Here is a 21,971-nt window from a genome sequence, read left to right as displayed (position 1 = left end):
CACTGAGGTTTAAGTCAACAGTCTCCCTTTTGCTTTAGTACTGCTGGCAGAAATCCCTATAACCGATCAATGCCTCAACTTAAGACAAGTAACAAGGAGGCATCCTCTGTGTGGGTTGCTGCTTCGTCTAGACAGTTTCCCTTCCCTCCAAATGTATTAATAGAGAAGGCTCAGTGCAAGGATCAGTGAATAGTTGGAATCTAACTTGGACCCTTTGTCTGGAATCCAACATTCTACAAGATGAAGACCGAATATTTATACCCTGGCACCATGTAGTGCTTCAGTTTATTTATTCCTTTAATACTGGCAACACTTTAAATTCAAAGCAACTTAAAAGAAATTTGTTAAATAGAACTTAGATCCTATTACACTTTAAAGCAATTGTTTAAATACAACTAGTCAAATGGACAGCAATGCAATATTTAACCAATGCCACTAATCGAGTAACTGAGCAGTGACAACAAGTGAAAACAGGCATAAAAATTACATTTTATTTAGAATCATACCTTTTACACTGCCAAATATCATGAAGGTGCGATTGGATTCTTTTTAAAAATAAGGTACATTTCTTAAGTCTTTAGCTGCTTTTATTTTGATTGGCTGTTAGATAATGGTATTGGCCCCTGTCACAAGTCATGCATCACCAGCAATAATTCCAGAGTTTGCTAACAAACGTTGCTGCGAAAACCCATTATTTGCCAGGTTCTCTCAGGAGGTGACTTTAGAAAATGCTAGCGGTCTCCTTCAGGAAAACTATGCAGTTGGAATCAAAGGAATCAGCAGGCTAATAATCCATTTTAAAAGAAGCAGCTATTGTCAAAACTTCACAGTGGTATCATAGTAGGAAATGGATGCATAAAAAAATAGTAAGGCACAAACAAATAAAGTATTGACATTTTAGTATGAACACCAAATTCATCAAATGACAAGTAGTCCTTGAACTGATAAATAGCTTGGTTATTAGCGGTAACAGTGTAAAAAACACTTTAGGCTTACTGCATGTTGGCATGTACAAATTGTGTAGAGATTAGTTATCTTTTGCAATAAGCTTCTCTCCCAGATGCATCAATGCATTTTCCCTTCATTCTTAAATCCTGTTAGGAATGCTCACTTACCAGCTGAAACTCTCGCCTTCTGTCGTATGCTTCCTGGATTCCTGAATCTTGCCAGAGTGCTCTAAGTGCTGGCACATATAGTTGAAATGTGGCTGGCTCCACTGGCATGCCACATTTGTTTTCAAATGCCATGACAAACATTCCATGCTTTTCATTTTCAGTGTTTTCCCAGGGAATGCTCAGCTTATTCCTTGCATCCACCAAGACTTTCATACCCTAAAAGAACAAGGGAATAACAAAGCAAGATGATGCTTAAATTATTGCTCAAAACAGGTTAAGGTGATTACATTATTTTCACATCTACAAATGTTTGTTGATGACTGGAATGCTGTCACTATAGATTCTTCATGGAGACTAATACTGCCTCCTTAATGTTAGGCCTTCCCCTTTGTATTGCATTCTCCCGAATAAAATCACGATGGCGTGTCATTTCACGCTCTCGCTTTTATACTAGTGTTGTTACCAACCATGACAATCACACTATTACTGGTGTCATCTAAACAGACTGTGCTTTAGTTTAAAAAATCCTTTTACATGTAAAGCTATGTTTCACGTACAAACAGTCAATAAGTCTGAGAAAAAGAATATGACTGGAATCACTTAGAGCACTTTGGAAATTGGTACTTCCAGCAGGAAATGCCACTAACACCTGTATATGGAACAACTATCTCAAACAATTTCAAAAAGCAGCAGGACAACTCAGTGAACTAAACCTCTCAAAATAGAAGCCACAGTTTGTAATGCACAGGTCAAATTAAATGACTAGATGTTACAAATTGTATCACTTTTCCTTCTTCAAATGATGTACATTTTCCACATAATGCAGGAATATAACCTAACTTCACAAGTTCCAGCAAAAAAGAATGCTGATTACTGACACATGAAAACACTAATGCTATAAAAAGGCAGGGCCCATAGTCTCCAGCCGTCATGTTGCTGAGCTGTAAAATCAAGGTCCAAACAAACTCACTGAAACACTCCCAAAGTTCACCCTAAATCTCAAACATCCACAAGTAACCTTTCATGTATTTGATACCCAATGCAATATTTAGCCATGAAACATGACCAATATTACCAGACAAGAGTTTTTTCTTTCGTAATCACTTGCAGGTAAAAAGCATTTAATGTAATGACCAGAAACCTCAGAAATTAACAGTGCAATATTTAATTTTATTCAATATTCAAAGTTGTTGCATGAGTAAGTGCTTTTATACCAACTCAACTGTAGGAGGTACCTTATGTGTGATAAAGCATGCACTCCAGTCAATGAGAAAATAAATTAAGATTACAACTCAACTAGAAAAGGGAAATGGTGTTGTGGCATTTTCACTGAAATAGTAATCCAGAGCTGCAGGATAATGCTTGGGATTGTGTTCAAACCCCAGCATGGCAGATGGTGAAATCTGAATTTGTAAAGGGCTCTTGTGGTGCACTGGTAGGTGCCCTTTCTTTTGGCCAGAAGGCATTCAAGTCCTACCCCTCGTGGATGTATGTCATAGCGTGTCCAAACAAGTCAATTAAAATAACTACAACTCAGACAGACCAGAGATTCTGTACTGTGCAAAATCTTCTGAAGTTCTCACCTTACTTTTATACATTTAACTGCATGTTACATGCTTTCTATGAAAGACAGGATTGATCACTATTGTTCCAGTGAAACTAAAGACCATAGTTTTCCTTTCCAGAATGTAGTTATTTTAAATCAACCTGCTCAGAAGTGCTAATGACATATGTCCAGAGTAGGTGGGGTTATACCTGAACGTTCTGGTCCAAAGGCAGGAACACTACCACTGAATCACCAAAATTTCTCTAATAAAGTGTAGGCGTTTTCTAATCCATCAGTTCAGAGATGTTATTATACACCTTTGGAGCACATAGGAATTCAACTCAGACCTTCTGGCCCAGGCGCAGGGATACTTTCATTGCGTCACAAGAATCCTTTGCTTATTTTTTAAACCAGTCTATTCAGGCATGTAATGACATCCCTCTACAGTGCCAGTGTTAGACTGGTGTGGACACAGTCAGAAGTCACCCACACCAGGTCATAGTCTAACAGGTTTATGTGAAATCACAAGCTTTCCAAACATTGCTCCTTCATAGGTGGAGTGAAGAGAAGCACACAGGCACAATTTACAGGTAGAGAGATCAAAAGATCATACAAATGACGTGAGTGGAGTGTTGACAGGCTGAATAATAAGTCTCTGCAGGTGATCAAAAGTGTCAGATGGTGTGAGTAAAGTGTCAACTGCTGAAGGGATGACCTATAATCAGATTAATTGAGGCAGAGAGATAGTTACAAAAAATTTAAAAAGGAGTGCTGGGAACAAACCAAATGCCTAGAATAACATCACAGGCATAAGAGACGCATGCCGAGGGCCTAACCAAAGTAACGAGTAATCCACAACTGTACAACCTAATTAAGGTAGAGAGATCATTACAAGTTATCAAGGTGATGGTGTCAAAACAGGACAGTAAGGAAGGTATTACAGATACAGAGCAGGATGGTGGGGTTACATGTAGCACGGCATGAACTCAAGATCACGGTTGAGGCCGTCTTCATGGGTACGGAACTTGGCTATCAGTTTCTGCTCAGCAATCGTGCATTGTTGTGTCCTTGGAGGACACTTACTCAAGGATCGGAGGCTGAAATGTCCTTCAAAGTATCCTGTACACGGACGACAGTGCACTTCTTGCATAGGAGGAAGGTACACAACGCCAACACACCCGGACATCCCATCGTAACAGGCAATGGGACCCTGTGCAAGAACCTCTCTGTTTACGTCGAGGGCATTTTGAAACCCATTATACAACGAATTGCTAGCTTCTGTCGCAACATTACAGACTTCTAAAAGAAATTCAGTACCCGCAGACCAGTCGAACCAGGAACATAGCTCATCACAATGGACGTTTTGGCAGTCTATACCAGCGTCCCCCACGACAGCAGCCTCGCTGCAACAGCCTCAGTACTCAACACCACCAACTGCCAGTTTCCAGATGCCATCATACAACTCATCTACTTCGTCCTCAACTATAACATCTTCATCTTTGACAACTAGCTCTTCATCCAGATACGGAACAGCCATGGGGACCACATCTACACTCCAATAGGCCAACATTTGATCCATGTACGTTGGCTTTGTGCATCTTCAGAAGGCAGCAGAAACCTCCTATGCAAGACATACGTGGATGAGACTTCATAGGATACTCTGAAGGATATTCAGACTCCGATCTCGAGTAAGCGTCCTCCAAGATCACAACAATGCACAATCACGGAGCAGAAACTGATAGCCAAGTTCCGTACCCATGAAGACGGCCTGCACGTAACTCCACTATACTGTTCTGTATCTGTAAAACCTTCCTTACTGTTCTGTTTTGACATCACCTTGATAACTTGTTATGATCTTGCTACCTTAATTAGTTTGTACAGTTGTGGATTACTTGTTACTTTGGTTAGATCCTCGGTATGTGGCTTTTACACCTATCACGTTAATTCAGCCACTTGGTTGGTTTCCAGCTACCTTATTTTTATTTTTTTCTAAGTATCTCTGTCTCAATTAATTGGATTATAGGTCATCCCTTCACCTGCTGTTTGGCTGTTGACACTTTACTCTCACCACCTGACACTTTTGATCACCCGCAGAAAATTATTCAGTCTGTCAACACTCCACTCTGACCATTCGTACACTCTTTTGATATCTCTGCCTATAAATGACATGCCTGTGTGCTTCTCTTCATTCCACCTGACGAAGGAGCAGCACTTGGAAAGCTTGTGATTTCAAATAAACCTGGAGTTGTGTGACTTCTGAACTTGAACAAGGCTTTCAGGCTCAGATGAAAGGACACCACCACTGCATATAAGATACACTTTCCAGCGTGTAAACTTGGTTCAATTGGTACTATTCCCTTCTCCAGTTTAAAAGGTTTAGATTGAAGCCCTTAATCCAAGGTTATAATAGTCATGATTCACTGTTACCTTAACAAAGTGGTATTGCTTGACAAGCCACGAAAAAGTAAATACTAGCCACTGTTTCAGCTAAGTGTTAAAGATCTTATAGTAACATTTGAAGAGAAGGACATTCACTTGGCAGCTTGGATAACATTGTACAAAAAGGAATAACAAAAAGTAATTCATATTTTGTTTGCATACTGCTGTCACAAGTTAGACATTGAAAATCAAGCCAAAGTAAAAGCCAAGAGAAAGATATACCTCTTCCCAAACAAATTGAACTCAGTTCAATTATCATAATAGTTTCTACAGGCTAAACATCTATTTAATCTTTAAAATCTGAGAGTGGAATATCTAATTTTAGCAACTACGATAATTCCAGTTTTGGTCAGTGCTGTTACCATGAAGATCCAAGCAAAAAAATGTCACCTCTGAATACAGTATTTGCAATACTTACAGACAGCAATGGCAGAATGTTAATGTCACATCATATTATTTGTTAAATCAATCACAATATATAGTTCGTTATTAGTTGAGTATTAGTAGATCTGATGAGTATACATGTAGGTAGTTCTAGTCTCTTACTAATAAGTATTACAATAGAGAAGTTGCCTGATTTAATAGATGTTTTTGATTTAATAGCTGTGTTTGCATCAATACAAGGAACAAGTTTTTCCCAAAAAAAAAAAAGACTGCATTTTCAGGTTGTGGTGGTTATTGCAGGGTCAGTATCTCGCCACACAGTTTCCCACCTGAAGGGATTGGTGAATCACCATCCCATGCCCATTTTGGCCCATTTTGATCTCCATCTCCCTTGGCCTGGAGAAACTCTGCTATCCCATATGTTCATTATTCATTTGGCTCCTACAGTTCACTTCTCATTACTTGCCCACTGTTTTATCTCAAAAATCAGCCGAAATGTGTCTTTTAGCTCAGACTTGGCTGGTTCCTCCATACTTCCTGTGATTTTTAAAACTTGATTTGCTCCAAGCTCAGCTTAGTCCACTGTTTTGTTAACACCTCATTCCCCCAGCTTCAAAATAGGGTTCACTTGTAGAATTGTCTATCAATTTACAGCACACAGATTATTCAACCCAGCATGTTAAGGTTCCCACTTTCCAGAATTTTCTGCATTAACTAACAGGTTAAACAGTAAATTCCACATCCACTAGCAACTTGACCTGGACCAAATCCCTTTCCCTATAAATCAGTGAACATAAATTTATCCCTTGCAAATCTTTCAGGCATTTCAGCTAACTCTCCGCCCCACCCCAACAGCTCACACCAATCAGCATCAAGGCCAGAGAACCCCTACAGAATTTAATCCAAAGCCTCCCAACCAAATGAGCAACACCTTTTAATCAACTAAATTTCTCTCCCTTCACCCCTCATACATGCATGCAAGTGGCACTGAAGAGAGTTGTACCAATTCAAATTTTCCCCGTAAAGGGGGTAGGGATTTGTTTCCCCATTCGTTCACAGGATGTGGACATTTGCGGGTAGACCAGCATTTATTGCCCATTCCGAATGACCCAGAGTCAAGCACATTGCTGAGGGTCTGGGGCCACATGCAGGCCAATCCTGGCAAGGATAGCGGTTCCTTCCCTAAACGGCATTAGTGAACCAGGTAGGTTTTTACTACAATGGTTTCACAGTCATCATTAGGCTCTTAATTCCAGATCTTCATTTAATTTATTTCAACCATCTGCCATGGCAGGATTTGAACGCAGGTGTCCGGGTTAATAGTGTCACGATAAAACCATTAGGTCATTACCTGCCCTTTCTTCCTGCAGCTACCAACTGCACCCAAAAAAAAAAAGGCAAACTCCTTTGCTGCTACCTCTCTGCTTCTTACTCCCCTAGTTCACCTTCTTCCTTCCTCATTCTTTGTGTTCATTCCCCATCTCATCCCACTACATCCATATATCCAATGTCCCCCAATCCAACCGCTAACCCTGCATGGTCTAATACTTGATCTTGAGTCTGCATACAATGTCTTGGAACATCAATTGCTGGTAATTTTCAAAAAAAAAAAAAAAAAAATCTTGTATTCGGATTACAAGTTGTTAAATGACAAAGTAAACAAAAATCATGGAATACAAAGGATCATCATGGAGTTTGAGATGTCTCTCCATCTGCAGCTTAAAAAGGTACATGCTGAATGAAATACGCCACAGAAACAAGTAGATTAGTCAAGTAACTTGCAGGTTTGAGGGGAAAAAAAAAAAGACTTTTAGTACATAGCTATTCAGAATCAAAGCAGAGATAGAACACAAAATTCAAAAAAGTTAACAAACATCAGCCTGTCTAGTTGGGATCAGCTTGAAGAGATCAATCCTAAAATCATAAACTGTGCCATGAATCTTCAACCTAGAATTTAGTTTTTACTAAATGCACAGAAATATGCACACTTAGAAGTTAGTAAAACTTCAAGACTTAATCACATAATAGCGGAAACAAAGACAATTATAGTTGGTTCCTGAAACAGCAGCCAGTTTTCATGAACTACCATTTGGACTGCACTCAATTTCTTTAATCATCTGCAACTATTTTTTTTTTTAAATCTGTTCCTAAAACTTCAAGTTTTCAGAAAAGCAGTAATTGCAATGTCAAAGCTCTAGTTCTATATTAATAAGATGAATTTTAAACTAGAATTTTGTTTGATATCTTTTACACCATATAGATTGCTCAAGTTAAAATTACATCATTATTTCTCAAACTGGCTGCAAAACAACTGCTGTCAATTGTAATTTTTTTTACATTAGAGAAACTTCAGAAATACTCCCAAAACCTTCAGTACTAGAACTGCTGTACTTGCAAGTGTGGATTGGAGACAGAAGGTTAAAGGTAAAACAAAATGCAAGTTATACATGCAGGTTTCCAGCCTACAATATCTTAACTCCTATACCTCTTATGCTTGACTGTTACTCATCCTAATGGGGCAAACAACAGCAGTTGCACTATGCCTGAAAGTTCTGTTCAGCCAAAGGCGGCTGACTGGCAAGTGGCTTAATCCAGAAAAGGCTTTGATGGAAACTTGAAAACCCTGCTCCACCAAGCACCGGTGGGTCGGTGGGTGGGTCGGTGGAAAGAGATAGCCTAGTGGTATTATTGCTGGACAGTTAATCCACAGACCCAGGTAACGTTCTGGGGACTTGGGTTCGAATCCTGCCACAGCAGTTGATGGAATTTGAATTCAATAAATATCTGGAATTAAGAATCTAATGATGACCATGAATTCATTGTTGATTGTCAGGAAAAACCCATCTTGTTCACTAACGCCCTTTAGGGAAGGAAACTACCATCCTTACCTGGTCTGGTCTACATGTGACTCCAGACCCACAGCAATGAGGCTGACTCTTAACTGCTCTCTGGGCATTAGGGATGGGCAATACATGCTGGCCTAGCCAGCGACACCCTCATCCCATGAATGAAGAAACAAAGCCCTACAAAAGCAAAGAAATTGGACATACCTTGGAGAGCCTCAATCCTTGAATAGGTGTTAGAATCATAGTATCCCTATAATGTGCCCATTGAGTCCACACTGGCCCTCCAAAAAGCATCCCATCCAGACTCAACCCCCTATCATTGTAACCCTGCATTTCCCATGGAAAATCCCTGAATACTATGGGCAACTTAGTATGGCCAATCCACCCAACCTGCACATCTTTGGACTACAGGAGGAAACCAGAACAGAGGGGCAACCCACGCAGACACAGGGAGAATGTGCAAAACTCCACACAGACAGTCGCCGGAGGCTGGAATCAAACCCGGGTACCTGGCACTGTGAGGCAGCAGTGCTAACCACTGAGCCACTATGCTAACCCATGTTTAGCTTGAATACAAAGCCATCGAGTGTTACGGAAGCTCCTTTTGGCTTTATGCAGGGACTTGACCCACCAAACTGCGGTAAACAAAAAATGGTGGTGAGTGGATTCCAGTAGAAGTTGGATGGTTCCAAGTGGGAAAAGTCAGTTTAAAAAAAATAATTTTTGGAAATCAACATCCTGGTTACTCTGGACTACCATGTTGAAGTGTACAACACAAATAAGACCAGTAAGCACTGAGTTTTCCTAGTTTTACTTTCTGAATTAAGTTTAATGCTCCATTTTGAAGGCCACATTGCGTTAAAACCAGCAACCCACAGCATCCAACCAGTTTTTTCAATTTGCAAGCACCATCAGCTTCTGCATGATAATGAAATCAATTCAGTCAATATCACCAACATTCTCCCACTTGACAACAGGTGTAACATCTGTAAAACGCCTTTGGTCCCTCTCCGGTTTTCAACACTATGAATGACTGCAACATCTGTCACTACTTGCCTTTATTTTATTTTCATTCATGAGATCTAGGTTTTGCTGTTTGTGCCAGCATTTATTGCCCATCCTTACTTGCCCGTGAAAAGAATGGTAGGGGACCTACCTTCTTGAACCCCTGCAGTCCACATACCTTAGATCGGACTTTACCTCACCTACACCAATGATAATATCCTTATCCACACATCAGCACAACAGACTTGATATTTCAAGTGTCCTACGAGCCTTTCTTCATCCTATATAAATTCTCAAACTATCAGACGCTTGCCAACACATTTTATATTAACTCCTATTCATTATTAATGCAGCCTCCTTTAACCTGTACTGGGTCTTCATTCCCTGCTGGATTAATATTAAAATCCATGTCAGATCATGTAAAATTGAAAACTTCACTTTTTGTTCTTCATATTGAGATTAAAAACATGTATTATTTACATATCTTTATCAATTCTGAAAATTGAATTTCAAAATAGATGGAAGACAGGGTGTTGGTAATTTATGTAAAAAGATTTCTTTCAAAAAAAATGTCAGACAGTTCTTCTGGAATAATGATTTACAGCCAACATTTTGTCAGTAAGCAGGTAATTATAGTTCCTTGTTCAGTTAATAGAGAGATGTTCCTGCAATTGTATGTATGACAGTCAAGTAAACATTGAAAACCACTAGCTTTGCTTTCAATTCAGACGAACATAGGCTTGACTGAGTTCTTTTTTAATTCAGTTCAGAAGAGATCAGAGTTGAGTTTAGAAGCAAGTTTAGTTTCCTTCTTAGAAATAGTACTCAGGGCAGTTCAAGAAACAGGTCACTTCAGCAGACCAGTTCAGCTGAGAAATTTTCAAGCCAGGAGACTTGGGTTAGAAATCTGCAGGTTATTTGAAGTGAAACAAAAATGAAAGTTGTCAGATGTGAGAAAAGCTCATGTTGGTAGGTTTGGAAAATATTCAAATCGTCTTCACTGTCCACAACAAGGAAACTGTCAGGAGTCAATTAAGTAAAGGCAAAGTCCATTCTCCCAGAGGACTATACGGCTGTTCTCTCATTAGAGAACGAGAGCAAATGGAGGGTCACCACTCCTCAGACGAGGGATGAGCTTCAGAAGGTAGGACCTTCATGGTGACTTCAGTCGGTGCAGGAATTGAAACCTTGCTGTTGCCGTCACTCTGCATCACAAACCAGCCATTCAAACATTTGAGCGAACTGAGCTAAAAGCAGAATTCTACAGATCCGGATACTGGAAATGAATGGGGTGGGATGTTCTTCCCAAAGGCAGTGTGGACTCAATGGGCCGAATGGTCTGCTCCCACATTGTAGGGATTCTATTCTACAAAAACAAAAGTCAAGTGAACAACGAAATAAAAACAAACTGCATCAACAATCCCTGAAGCCTCGGAGTCTCCCAATTTTAAAGAAGTTTTAGATTTATTAGTAATGAAATTAAGCCTTCCATACCCATTAATTCAAAGACTGAAGACAGCGTGTGAGCCAAGATATTCAGTGTCAGAAGATGCAAAGAAAGTGTGGATCGAAAGCAGTTTTGTTAAACTAAGAACAATGCTATGAGCAGAAATTACTAACCATTAGTATAATATTTCTCTTAACTCTAGCTGCTTGTTTTATAAAATTAAAGGGAGAAAATTAAATTAAACCAATTGGTTATTCAAGATTTTTGCTCCAGAATTTACAGCATCACTTGCAAAAACTGAACATTCAACAAATGGAATAATTTCCAAAAATCAAATTATATTAATGTTCCTAAATCCAGATCCAGGAAATTTTGTTTCCTTTTCCATATAGAGATTACAGCACCACACAACAACATGACTGAACATTCACAGTTCACATGTTGCCTGAAATCACTTCAGCCAAGTTGAGATAATGCACTCCCAGTACAGTGAAATACCAGTATTGAGTATGTTATGTTCAAGTTTGATAAATAAAACTTTGGGGTGCAGCAGAATTTCAATTAAGAAAATGACAGCGTAACAGATGATTGCTTATTTATGAGGAATGCTCCATGATATTGCCTGGACCCATTCAGCAAGGCAAAGAGTCATGCCAATTCTGCTCCAAGACCTACTATGATTCCTTCATTAATACTGTAGTGAGGTACAGGAGTGTCCTGGAACAAACTAATACAACGGCTACAGGACTGAAGGAGGGTTCTCTGCAAAATAACCCACCCAGTCCCATTTTCCTACTATTCCCCACAGCTCTAATATATTTTTGTCTTCAGATAATCAGCTAATTCCCTTTTGAACGCTTGGACTGATCAGACTTAAACACACTCTCAGACACTGCATTCCATGCTAACCAATCACATGAAGATATTCATCATCTCGCAGGATTAATTTTATCCATCACATTAAATGCCTCTAGGTCTTTCCACCACAGAAACTATTTCTCCCCATCAAATTTGTCCAAATTCCTCAATTTTGAGTACATTTACCAAACCTTTCTTCAACCTCACTTCTCTAAGGAGAAAAGCTCCAGCTTCTCCAATCTATTCTAATAACTAAAGTTTCTCTACCCTAGATACGTTCACACAAATCTTTTCTATACCTTCTCCGTTACCACTACTCCAAAAGCATGCATCTACAACTAGACAAAATGTACTAATTGGGGCTGAATCAGTGATTCATACAGGTTTACTGTCAGCTCCCTGCACTTGTACTCCATGGCCCTATTTGTAAACGTCAGGATACACCCAGGTCTAGGACAACAGAGGTCCTAAAACTGGCACTTGGAGGACACTAGTATACACCATTCAACAGTCTAAAAAACAATAATCCGCCACTGTTGTCACCCAGTCCATTTTATATCCATGTTGTTACTTGCGATGTGTTTACTACAGTCTAACTTTATCAACCTTCTGATGTGGCACTTTATAAAATGCCTTTTGGAAGTCCATGCGCACTGCATCACTCAAAACTCCTTTTAGCTATCTCATTAAAAAGTTAAAGCAAATTAGTTAAACACAATTTACCTTTAACAAATGCATGCCGGCTTTGTAATAAACCATCACTTGTTAAATGGCTGCTAAGTTGTCCTAAATTCTTGTCTCAAAGATTTCATACCATGAAACTGTAAGAAATAGGAACAGGAGTAGGCCTTTTGACCCCTCATGCCTGCTCCATCATTGAAAAGGATCATAGCTGATTTAACATTGCTCATATTGACTCTCCTACATTTTCCCCATAATTTGATTGCCCTATTGATCAAGAATGTATCTATCTCAGTCTTAAATATCCACAAGGACTCTGTTCCCATAGCTCAGACAACCCTCAGAAGAAATTCCTCATCATCTCAGTCTTAAATTAGTATCCCTTACTTCTAAGACTCTGCCCCATGGTCTTAGAATCTCCCGAGGGAAAACAGCCTCTTAGCACTTAATTCTGTCAAACCCCTTAAGGATCCTATACATTGCAATGAGATCATCTCTCATTCTTCCAAAATGCCATAGAGTACAGTCTCAACCTGTTTAGCTTTTGCTCATAAAACAATCCCTCCATACCAGTGATCATCTACTAGGATGAACCTTCTCTTAACCGCCTCCAATGAAATAGTGTCTTTCCTTAACTAAGGGGACCAACACTACTCTCAGTAGTCCCGATGTGGTTTCACCAGCACCTTGTATAGTTGCAGCGAGACTTCCCTGTTCTACACTCCAACCTACTTGAACTAAGGACCAACATCCCATTAGCCTTCTCCGTTACCTGCTGCACCTCTAGACTAGCTTTGCGTATCTCATCTACAAGTATCCTCAAGTCCCTTTGTGTTGCAGCATTCTGCAGTTTTTCTCCATTTAAATAATGTTCTGTTCTTTTGTTCTTCCTTCTAAAATGAACTTAACCTATCAATATCTGTCCTTAAATTGTTTGTAACCCTCTCACAACCTGTCTTTCCACCTATTTTTGTGTCATCTGCTAATCTGGGTACAGTGCATTCACTTCCTTCCTACAAGTCATTAATATGTAGGAATGAGGTTAAATTGACAGATGCACATTTGCTTGGCTTATCCTTACACCTTATTTTCACATGTATAACACTTAAAATTTTCTATTCCTCTAGCACCACTCATATGTAAGGAGGATCAGAAGATTATTGTCCTTATGACAATTTTGCCATTATTCAACAACATGGCTAAAGCTAGCAACTCAACACAACATAATTTAAATCTATGATGCTCAACAGCTTGATACAATATTCTGCTCCATCTTATTGCTGATTAAACCTCTGAAATTCACTTCCATTTCTAAGGTCTTGCTTGGATTTTAAGAATGGTACCTCTTCCTCCTGCTCCCATATTTTCTCGCCACTCTATCTGGCCCATTCATCAAATAAAAGAATACGAAAGTGAAACGTTTGCCAAATCCTTGCTAATGCAATACTCCAGCATGTTGCAATAATTGTTAGTTTAACACAGGTGAATTTACCCCGTCAATTTTTTCCTTCGACTTGAAATGTCCAATTTCTTGCAACAAAGAAAACACTTGGGAATTAACTTCCACTAGACAAGGCATAGGTGGGACACTTCAGTGTATTGATCCATTATGCCACTGCTAAGAGATCTCATGTAGATCAAAATATTTAAGGAAAAACAGAGGCAGTAAATATAAAGCAGTACAAGGAAAAAGGTCAAAATGGAAGCAAAACATCCTTTCTTTTGTTTATTTAAGTGACAAATACGCATGAAAGAGTGATTTGTTTAGAGAAGTGTCTGATCTCAGAGCTTGAGGGAAGTGAATCACACCACGAAGCTGAAGCTGAAACACTCCAGGGTAATGAGACTGAACTTCAACGGAGGCCATTTCAATCTCAACACTATTAGGTTCAGCAACTCAAAATCCAATCAGTAATCATTTAAATTTACTGAAAACAAAGTTGTAGAAAACGAGGGTGTTCATTTCACCCATACAAAATTGATTATAATGAGTAACCAGTAAGATTGGACAATTAGACATTTTGCACATCATGCTGAAGTTAACAGTGTACCATCTTAGCTGTCACTTGCTTTGAAATGCATTCTACTGGTGCTTAATAAAAGCTATGTACTGTGGATACTAGAGATGTGAAAAAAAAAAGTGGCAGAGAAACTCCATAGGTCTGGCAGCATCTGGAGAGAGAAATAAAGTTTTTCAAGTCCAATAAATCTCTTCTTCGAAACTCACCAGGACTTGAGAGTTGTTTCATGTTCCTTCCAGGATCAGAGAAGCTAATATGCAAAGATTCCTCGTGGGGTTTTGCAGAGTTTGCAGCCTGGAGGAAAAAAAAACTAGGAACAACCAGCATTACCAACACAACCATTTCTGAAATGGTATTTTATGTGGCTGTTATCTACTGTCCCTGATCATTCTTCCTGACAGCCTTTGGCATTGTCCTCCATCCTGTGATGTGCTAACGGACCTACAAGGTCCAGCTTAGTGGGCATGCATTCAAATGTTTCACATTTATACATCCAAATGAATCCAAAGTTTCTCTGCCAATAGTTTTTCTTCGTCATTTCTGCAGTGTTATTTCCAAGCTTTGTCCTTCAGCAGCAACATCTGAAGCTGTGGCACCAAGCTGTCACTTGTTACCTTTCTGAATTCCTCCTGTAGTATCTGTGCTTAAGGCTGTCTTCCAACTGTCTAGTCTTGGTGAGCTGCCAGAGGAAGTGGTGGAGGCTGGTAGAGTTACAACATTTAAAAAAGGTATCTGGATGGGTATAAGAGGAGGAAGGATTTAGTGGGAAATGGGCCAAATGCTGGCAAATGGGACTAGATTTATATAGGATATCTGATCGACATGGACAAATTGGACTAAAGGGTCTATTTCTGTGCTGTATATCTCTATCACTCTAAGAAACAAAAGTTGTGGCATATAATTTTAAGAATACGTGCATTTACAAATGTTAGACTTTTTTCTATTCTATTGCTAACATACCCATCTTACAACAGCCACTTCTGGAATGATACTGCACCCATCATTCACTCCTCTGTCAGCAAATTCATTTTGGAGTGGGGGAGGTGGAGTGAAACCTGCTGCTTTGATGTTTTTGAAGGTGTAATAAAATGCATTATTTTGCTGCCAATAAACTATTATTACAGAAATACATAAGAAAAATATTCTAACTTAATGATGAAAAAAATGGATGTAATGTTGCCCTGAGTACAGGACTTGCTCTTAAAGTAGATTACTTTCTGAAACTTCTTGCATGATGTATTTGATCTTGGCTAATTCTGTTTTTGTTCTACCCTATTCAAGTTATGCCCACAAAATTTTCATCGTGTGCACCAACACCATGGATAGTAATCTTTGAACTACATTATAAAGCCTTCAGCATAAGATTTCACTGTACAGTAATTAACAATTAAGCTACTTCTGCGTTATTTGCAGGTTTGAATAAACCATTGCACAGTGTTCATGTAAAGTAGCACAACTGCCACTATTAGGTACTGTTGTAACTAGCACAGTTCTTTTTTAAAAAAGTTGTAATGGAAATATGGATTTTTATTCACGTTCTTCATTGCTTTAACTTTGAATTATGAAATAAGCTTTTCATTCTTAGTAGCTTTCAAAGCACCACCAAAATATTTTCTGTTTTACTATCAGAACCCAAGATCACAGGACTGATTTTAAATGTAAATGGACTGTACCCGCTCACTTCCTGTTCTTGCCAATCTAAAGCCCAGACTTATTTTTATTCCTCTGGCAAGGAAATGTTTTTCAGTCAGCTTCCACATTAGCTGGTTGATGGTTAGCAATGTAGGCCCATGAGGTACACTGCAGCCACCAAAAAAAAAACCAAGATCAGCAGCTAGGCTGCTCAATGCCTGGTAGTAATATGGAAAACATGGTTGACCAATTTGTATCTCAACCTTGCAATTGTAGGTTATTTATACAAGCTCTAATATGCACAAATTAACAAGGTTCCTGTCTCATTCAGTTATATCTTTAGGCCACATTTGTGACAGGCCTGGGCAAAACTGCAACTAGAGGATGAGTGCACGGACTTAGCAGTACACGCAGTACTCAGATTTTCAAAACACGACTGCTCCATTCTAGTTGGCCAAGATAAAATCCATCTTCATTTTTGCCTTAACTGTTTTTTATTTCAAAAACAACATCTGCCTCAAACCTTCTGGTTAAGAGTTTCACTCCGACCAAAATATTCTCTATGCATAGTATACATTAAACCCACATTAGAAGAGTTTCAATGATGGAACTCATCTGCCCAAAGAAAAAAAGTGATTGAATGCTCAGCTTACTAGCTACAATCAAATAGCTCCCTGTCTATTTTTCCAAAATCCATATAGGAAAAAACAGCAATGTTCCTCATTTATCCAAATATTTATAATGATATTCCCAATAGAAATCAGTAAAGCCAGCAAGTAACTATAAAATTACAGCTCTGCGAAAGTCTAACTAAAAGGTGACAGCTATTGAAAGAGGCAATTTTCTACCATTAGACCACAGCAAGAGACTAAATAGTGTCTTTCTCTTTCAAGGAGGCATTATGAAAGATACCAAACTTATCATGTATGGTGCTTTCAAGTAATCAACAATCAAGTTCAGTCTTCAGCCACCAGTTCCTGTGGTGCAGTAACCTACACGTATGCAAGTTATACTCCCCGGAATGAGTTCATACTTCACACATACACTGACTGTACATTATGAAAGAAAAGGAGAGAGAGAGAGAAAATAGAGAGTGAGCACACTCTTGAGTCCTAGGCTGCAAACCTAGAAAAACCTCCCACCAAAACTACCCAGCTAACCTCAATTGTGTTGGTATTCTGAAAGAGCTAGGTGGGGAAGTGATGGCCGAGTCGCATTATCACTGGACTATGAATTCAGAGACCCAGGTAATGTTCTGGGAATCTGGGTTCAAATCCTGTCATAGCATGGTGGAATTTGAATTCAATGAAAATAATCTGAAATGAACAGTCTAATTATGACCATGAATCCATCGTCAATTGTTGGAAAAACCCATCTGGCTCACAAATTTCCTTTAGGGAAAGAAACAGCCATCCTCGTCTGGTCTGGCCTACAGGTGATTTGAGACCCACAGCAATGTGGTTGACTCTTAACGGCCTTCTGGGCAATAAATGCTGACCTGGCCAGTAATGCCCTCATCCCACAATTAGAACATTCTTTAGAATGAAGGGTCACTCTGCTTTCTTTTCACAGACACTTGCAGACTGCAGGGTTTTCCAGAATTTCTGTTTCTGTTTTAAATTGAATGTCCTCTGGTTATTCACTACCAGGTAGAAATAGGTTTTGTGGGTAAATCATGTTCAGCCAACTTGATTTGACTGTTAGGTGAGCTAACAGACATGAAGGCAATACAGTTGTTATGATCTAAAAACAACCAAAGGGATTGTCAGAAAATATGTAGTTCACAGAGTAAAATGGACAATGGTAACATGGAAACAAAGTTAACAGTTTGACAGTAAACAGAGTAAATGGTCATTTCCCAATTTGGAGGAAGACATATAGTGGGGTTCCTGAAGTTCCAGGGCAAAGATCTGCCTTTCTTAACAAAGATTAATCCCTTAGATTTGGGTGCCCAGGATGCATTTTCGAAATGTAGAGGTGAAAAAATCTTAGTCATTGTAAACTGTAAGGAGTATAGTGGGAGGCTTTGAGAGAGAACAGTCTTGCTTGTGAAATGGACAAACAAATTTAATGCAAGTATTTTGGTACAAGTATGAGAGGCAATACAATTTTCTTTGGAGTCCAAGAGCAGAGACACCCAGGGTACATGTGCATAAATTATTGAAGATAGCAGAGTTAATTGAGAAATTGATTAAAACCACGTACGGAAAGCTGGGGTTTACAAATGGAGCCTTGCAGACAGATTTTGCTATCCCATTTCAGGGTCTGGAAATAATAGAAAGAAATCGGCTGTGAGATTAAGGCAGAAAACCTCCTCCCATTTCCATCACATCACAATCTTTATTTCAGTTCTAGTGAAAGGAACACCAGTTTATTTAGTCCTGCCTCAAACCAAATCCTCGAATCTTTAGTGTAAGTTAGTAAATCATGTCAACATCCTCTCAATGGGTATTAACACAAGAACATTGAGTTATGGAAGACCTAAAGTCAAATGTAACTTTAAACAGCTTTGTCATAAAATTACTAAAAAAATTAACTAAAGATTATAAAATGGTAGTTTCAAGACCTTGACACATGGTACAAACAAACAAACAAACAAACAAACAAACAAACAATCTCAATTGATTGAGCAGTTCCCCTCAATTAAATTAAAACACACCAGCTTTAGCCCGAATTACAACTAGCTTTGAGTATAATTCAATGAATATAGCCAACGGGTATAACACAGGCAGCATTTTCAAATTTGCTAAAATATTTCCTTCCAAGTTGAACGGAAACCTCAAAATTTGTTCTCCTGCCCCCGAACTTCAGCTTTTCCACAATGACAAACATAGAAAAAAAAAAGAAAATAAGAAGCACATTGTCCTAGCCTGAAATTTCTGCAAGCATTTACTGTAAATTTAATTGCAGTAATCTAGTTACTAGACTACTGGCCTGGTTTATAGAACAGCTGGAAAACAAAGAGATTATTCATTGATTTTGAAATGAATTACACAGGTTTAAAACTGAACCACAAAATTAGGGAGAAAGAAAACTAAAAAAAAACCACGATTTTGTTTGGACATAAAACCATTGTAATATTAATCCTGCGATAAAAAATTAATATAAAGCTCTGTGTGTCACTACAAGGACTTACAGGTCAGGTTTTCACAATTCTGTAATAATTTGCAGCTACAGACGTTACTAATGGCAATTGTACTTAACGTCAAGAAAGTCATTATATATAGGCAGAGATAACTCATCTGGTAGCAAGTTTCATTAAAATTAATGATCTTACCTGGCTTATGTACTGCAGATTATCTGCTCCTCACCTTTTGTATGCCCTCAAAACGAGATTAAAATGTGATTTCTACTTTGGAATAGAGTGAATAAATGGAACAAAAAAATTTGGCATTCAAGAGGTCAGAAATAAGGGAATCAGAGTTTAAGAACTATAAAATGGTGTTATAGTTTCAACTAGAAATCTGGTTTACGACTGTTTAGCAGCCAGGTTTTAAAATCATAGCTTTAAAGTGAACTTCAATATTTCACTGTACATTTCAGAAAATATTTCAAAATATTTTAGAGAAGTGCATAATGCATTTTAAACCACATTTTTGAAACTTTAAGAATCAATATAGAATCATAGAACCCCTACAGCGTGAATGAAAGCTATTCAGCCTACAGAGTCCACACTGACCCTCCGAAGAGCATCCCATCCAGACCCCACTCCTCTACCCTCTCCCTGTAACCCTGCGTCATCTAGCCTGCACATCTTGGGATTGTGGAAAGAAACCAGAGCACTAGGAGGAAACCCATGCAGATACAGGGAGAATGTGCAAACTCCAAACAGACAGGTACCTGAGACCAGGGCCCTGGCGCTGTGAGCCACTGTGCCATCCCTGGAGTAACAGAACAATAAAAGGTGCAGAGAAAGGAGGAAATGCTTGCTGTAATGCATGTCGCATAATAAAAGGTTTACCTTTCCTACAATATGTTAGGTTTTCTTATACATTATTTCATGTTACACCATAGTAGCCATTCAATGGTACACAGAAGCCAACTAAACCAGCAGTCAACAAGCACTTCAAAAGATCTCCTCTAACTCTTTAAACTTGTTGAATAGCATCTCAGGGCACATTGGCCAAAGTTCTGCTCAAAAAAATTATTCATTAAGCTTACATCTATGTGATTCTGTGTAAATAAGGATTGAAATCAACATGCCCTTCATCACAAGAGTTAAGCAAGGATGGAGGGAGAAATATTGAGTGAGGTACCATAGAGATTGTTCCCATTACTATTTCTAATTTAGATGACTTAGATTCAGAGATTCACAGTACAGTATTGAGAAGTCAAGGAAACTGCAGACTAGAGAGCTCTAGTTGGCTTAGGGACAACAGCTAACAGAGCCAACCAAAGCCAAGCATCGTTCAGCAAGCCAACAGCTGAAATATAGAGCCAAGATAGTATAAGACATGTCAGAGAAAGTCATGATCTAACTCCACAGTATTCAAACATGGATGTCAAATTTTTAAACAAAATACTTGTTTTTAAATGGAAGTACAATAAAATCTTAATACGATTTTCTAAATTTAGGAAAGTAATGTCAAATACATAACACAGCATTGCAATTCTTGTACTGTTTGGCACTTGAATAGGTCTTCCATCAACTACATTTGCTAACCTCATGCTGAAATAAAAAAACAAGCAAAGGGAGAGTGTAAGCTGTGTGTTTCAGCATTTCATGCACTATCTTATTGAAACCTAATTCAAATTCAAGGCACGAGCTTACTAGTAAATGAAACATTTAGACATTCCAAGCACTCAATTATCCAAATATCTCACAAGAGCCACCCATATTGCCCACTTTGAATATAATGTGCAGATATAACATAACTGTTACATGAACCTTTAATTGCACCAAGCAATCGATTCCAATTTCAGCAAGGCAAAGTTGTTACAATATAGCTTGTCACTTCATAAATATGTTGCTTGCTAATTTTAAGCAATGTTTTGGAATTGTTCAAAGAGGGGTCAGACACTGAAGTATTTTGAGTGGAGATTAAATTCCAAGGAAGATAGACATTTTGAAGTTCAGAGCCAAAAGCTTATTTAATTTCTTGCAGCAGTATTTTCACATTAAACCATATTGTGCCACATGGTTCTAAAATCATCTTGCTCTTACTGGAAAACTAATGAAACTGAAGAAAAAACAAATGCCAAGTGTTCCTGACTTATGTATTTCTTCACCATGTCTGGGAAAACTTCCAAGTTTCATGAACTTCCAAGCTCAATAGTATTTGGCTCCAAGTACTTTTCATGGTAATCATGTATCCGAGTTTAAGGATATCTTGAAGAAACATCTCTACACATATTTCATAAATGATGCATCACCTGTATTAAACCCACTAAGCATGATATCGTGTTAAGCTTATGTCAAATTAGGATAACCCTAATGAAACAAGAAGACACATATGAAAAAGCTTTTTCTTGGTCCTTTTCCATGCCTATTTTCCCTTGCCCTGCTCAATTCCATTATAAAGATTCTTTGTGGCAACCTTAATCAAATAAGGTTGAATGCAATCATTACAAAAAAGTCTTTAGCAGCTGCACACAGGTAGTTCCCAGGATGTGAATATGTTCCACTTGAGTGTGTTTGCAAGACAATTAGCACGCAAATCTGAACATAATGCAGGACAATATAGAGTCACCATTTGTTCAAGTACAGGAAATGTTCATAGTCGGACCTTTAAAATTACACCCACATGGGATTGTGTTCCTAACAAGTTTTCATAAGTGTAAGTCAGGGACCCCCTGTAACAGCTTAGCTTTTACGTTGTTTTCTGTCAAACAGTCAACCTGGAGAGGTACATTGACAAGACAATCCAGCATGACTTCTTTTGCTCTCAAAGGTGCACGTTTCATATTTACAGTGTGGCTACTGCTTGTAGCTGCTCATCTCAGTGTACCTACAGCATGATCATGTTAAGTCACAGCTGTCTGTCTCACACTATCTTC

General features: G+C 38.6%; 1 protein-coding gene across 3 annotated transcripts in view; it reads right to left on the bottom strand.

The window, feature by feature from the left end:
* Positions 1–21,971, bottom strand: part of gna12a (guanine nucleotide binding protein (G protein) alpha 12a) — a 73,252-nt gene that overhangs the window by 35,830 nt on the left and 15,451 nt on the right. For 2 of the 3 annotated variants that reach the window (XM_020517698.2, XM_048609876.1), the window contains exon 2: positions 1,116–1,331. In XM_020517698.2, the coding sequence (XP_020373287.1) occupies positions 1,116–1,331 (216 nt within the window). Of the gene's footprint in view, positions 1–1,115; positions 1,332–18,179; positions 18,240–21,971 lie in introns of all 3 variants that reach the window. The other variant, XM_048609874.1, reaches the window with a different exon arrangement.

This window comes from Rhincodon typus, chromosome 21 (assembly GCF_021869965.1).
Source record: "Rhincodon typus isolate 14 chromosome 21, sRhiTyp1.1, whole genome shotgun sequence".
Classification (NCBI taxonomy): Eukaryota; Metazoa; Chordata; class Chondrichthyes; order Orectolobiformes; family Rhincodontidae; genus Rhincodon; species Rhincodon typus.
Note: the sequence above shows the minus strand (reverse complement) of the source record. Positions and strands in the feature narration are given on the sequence as shown.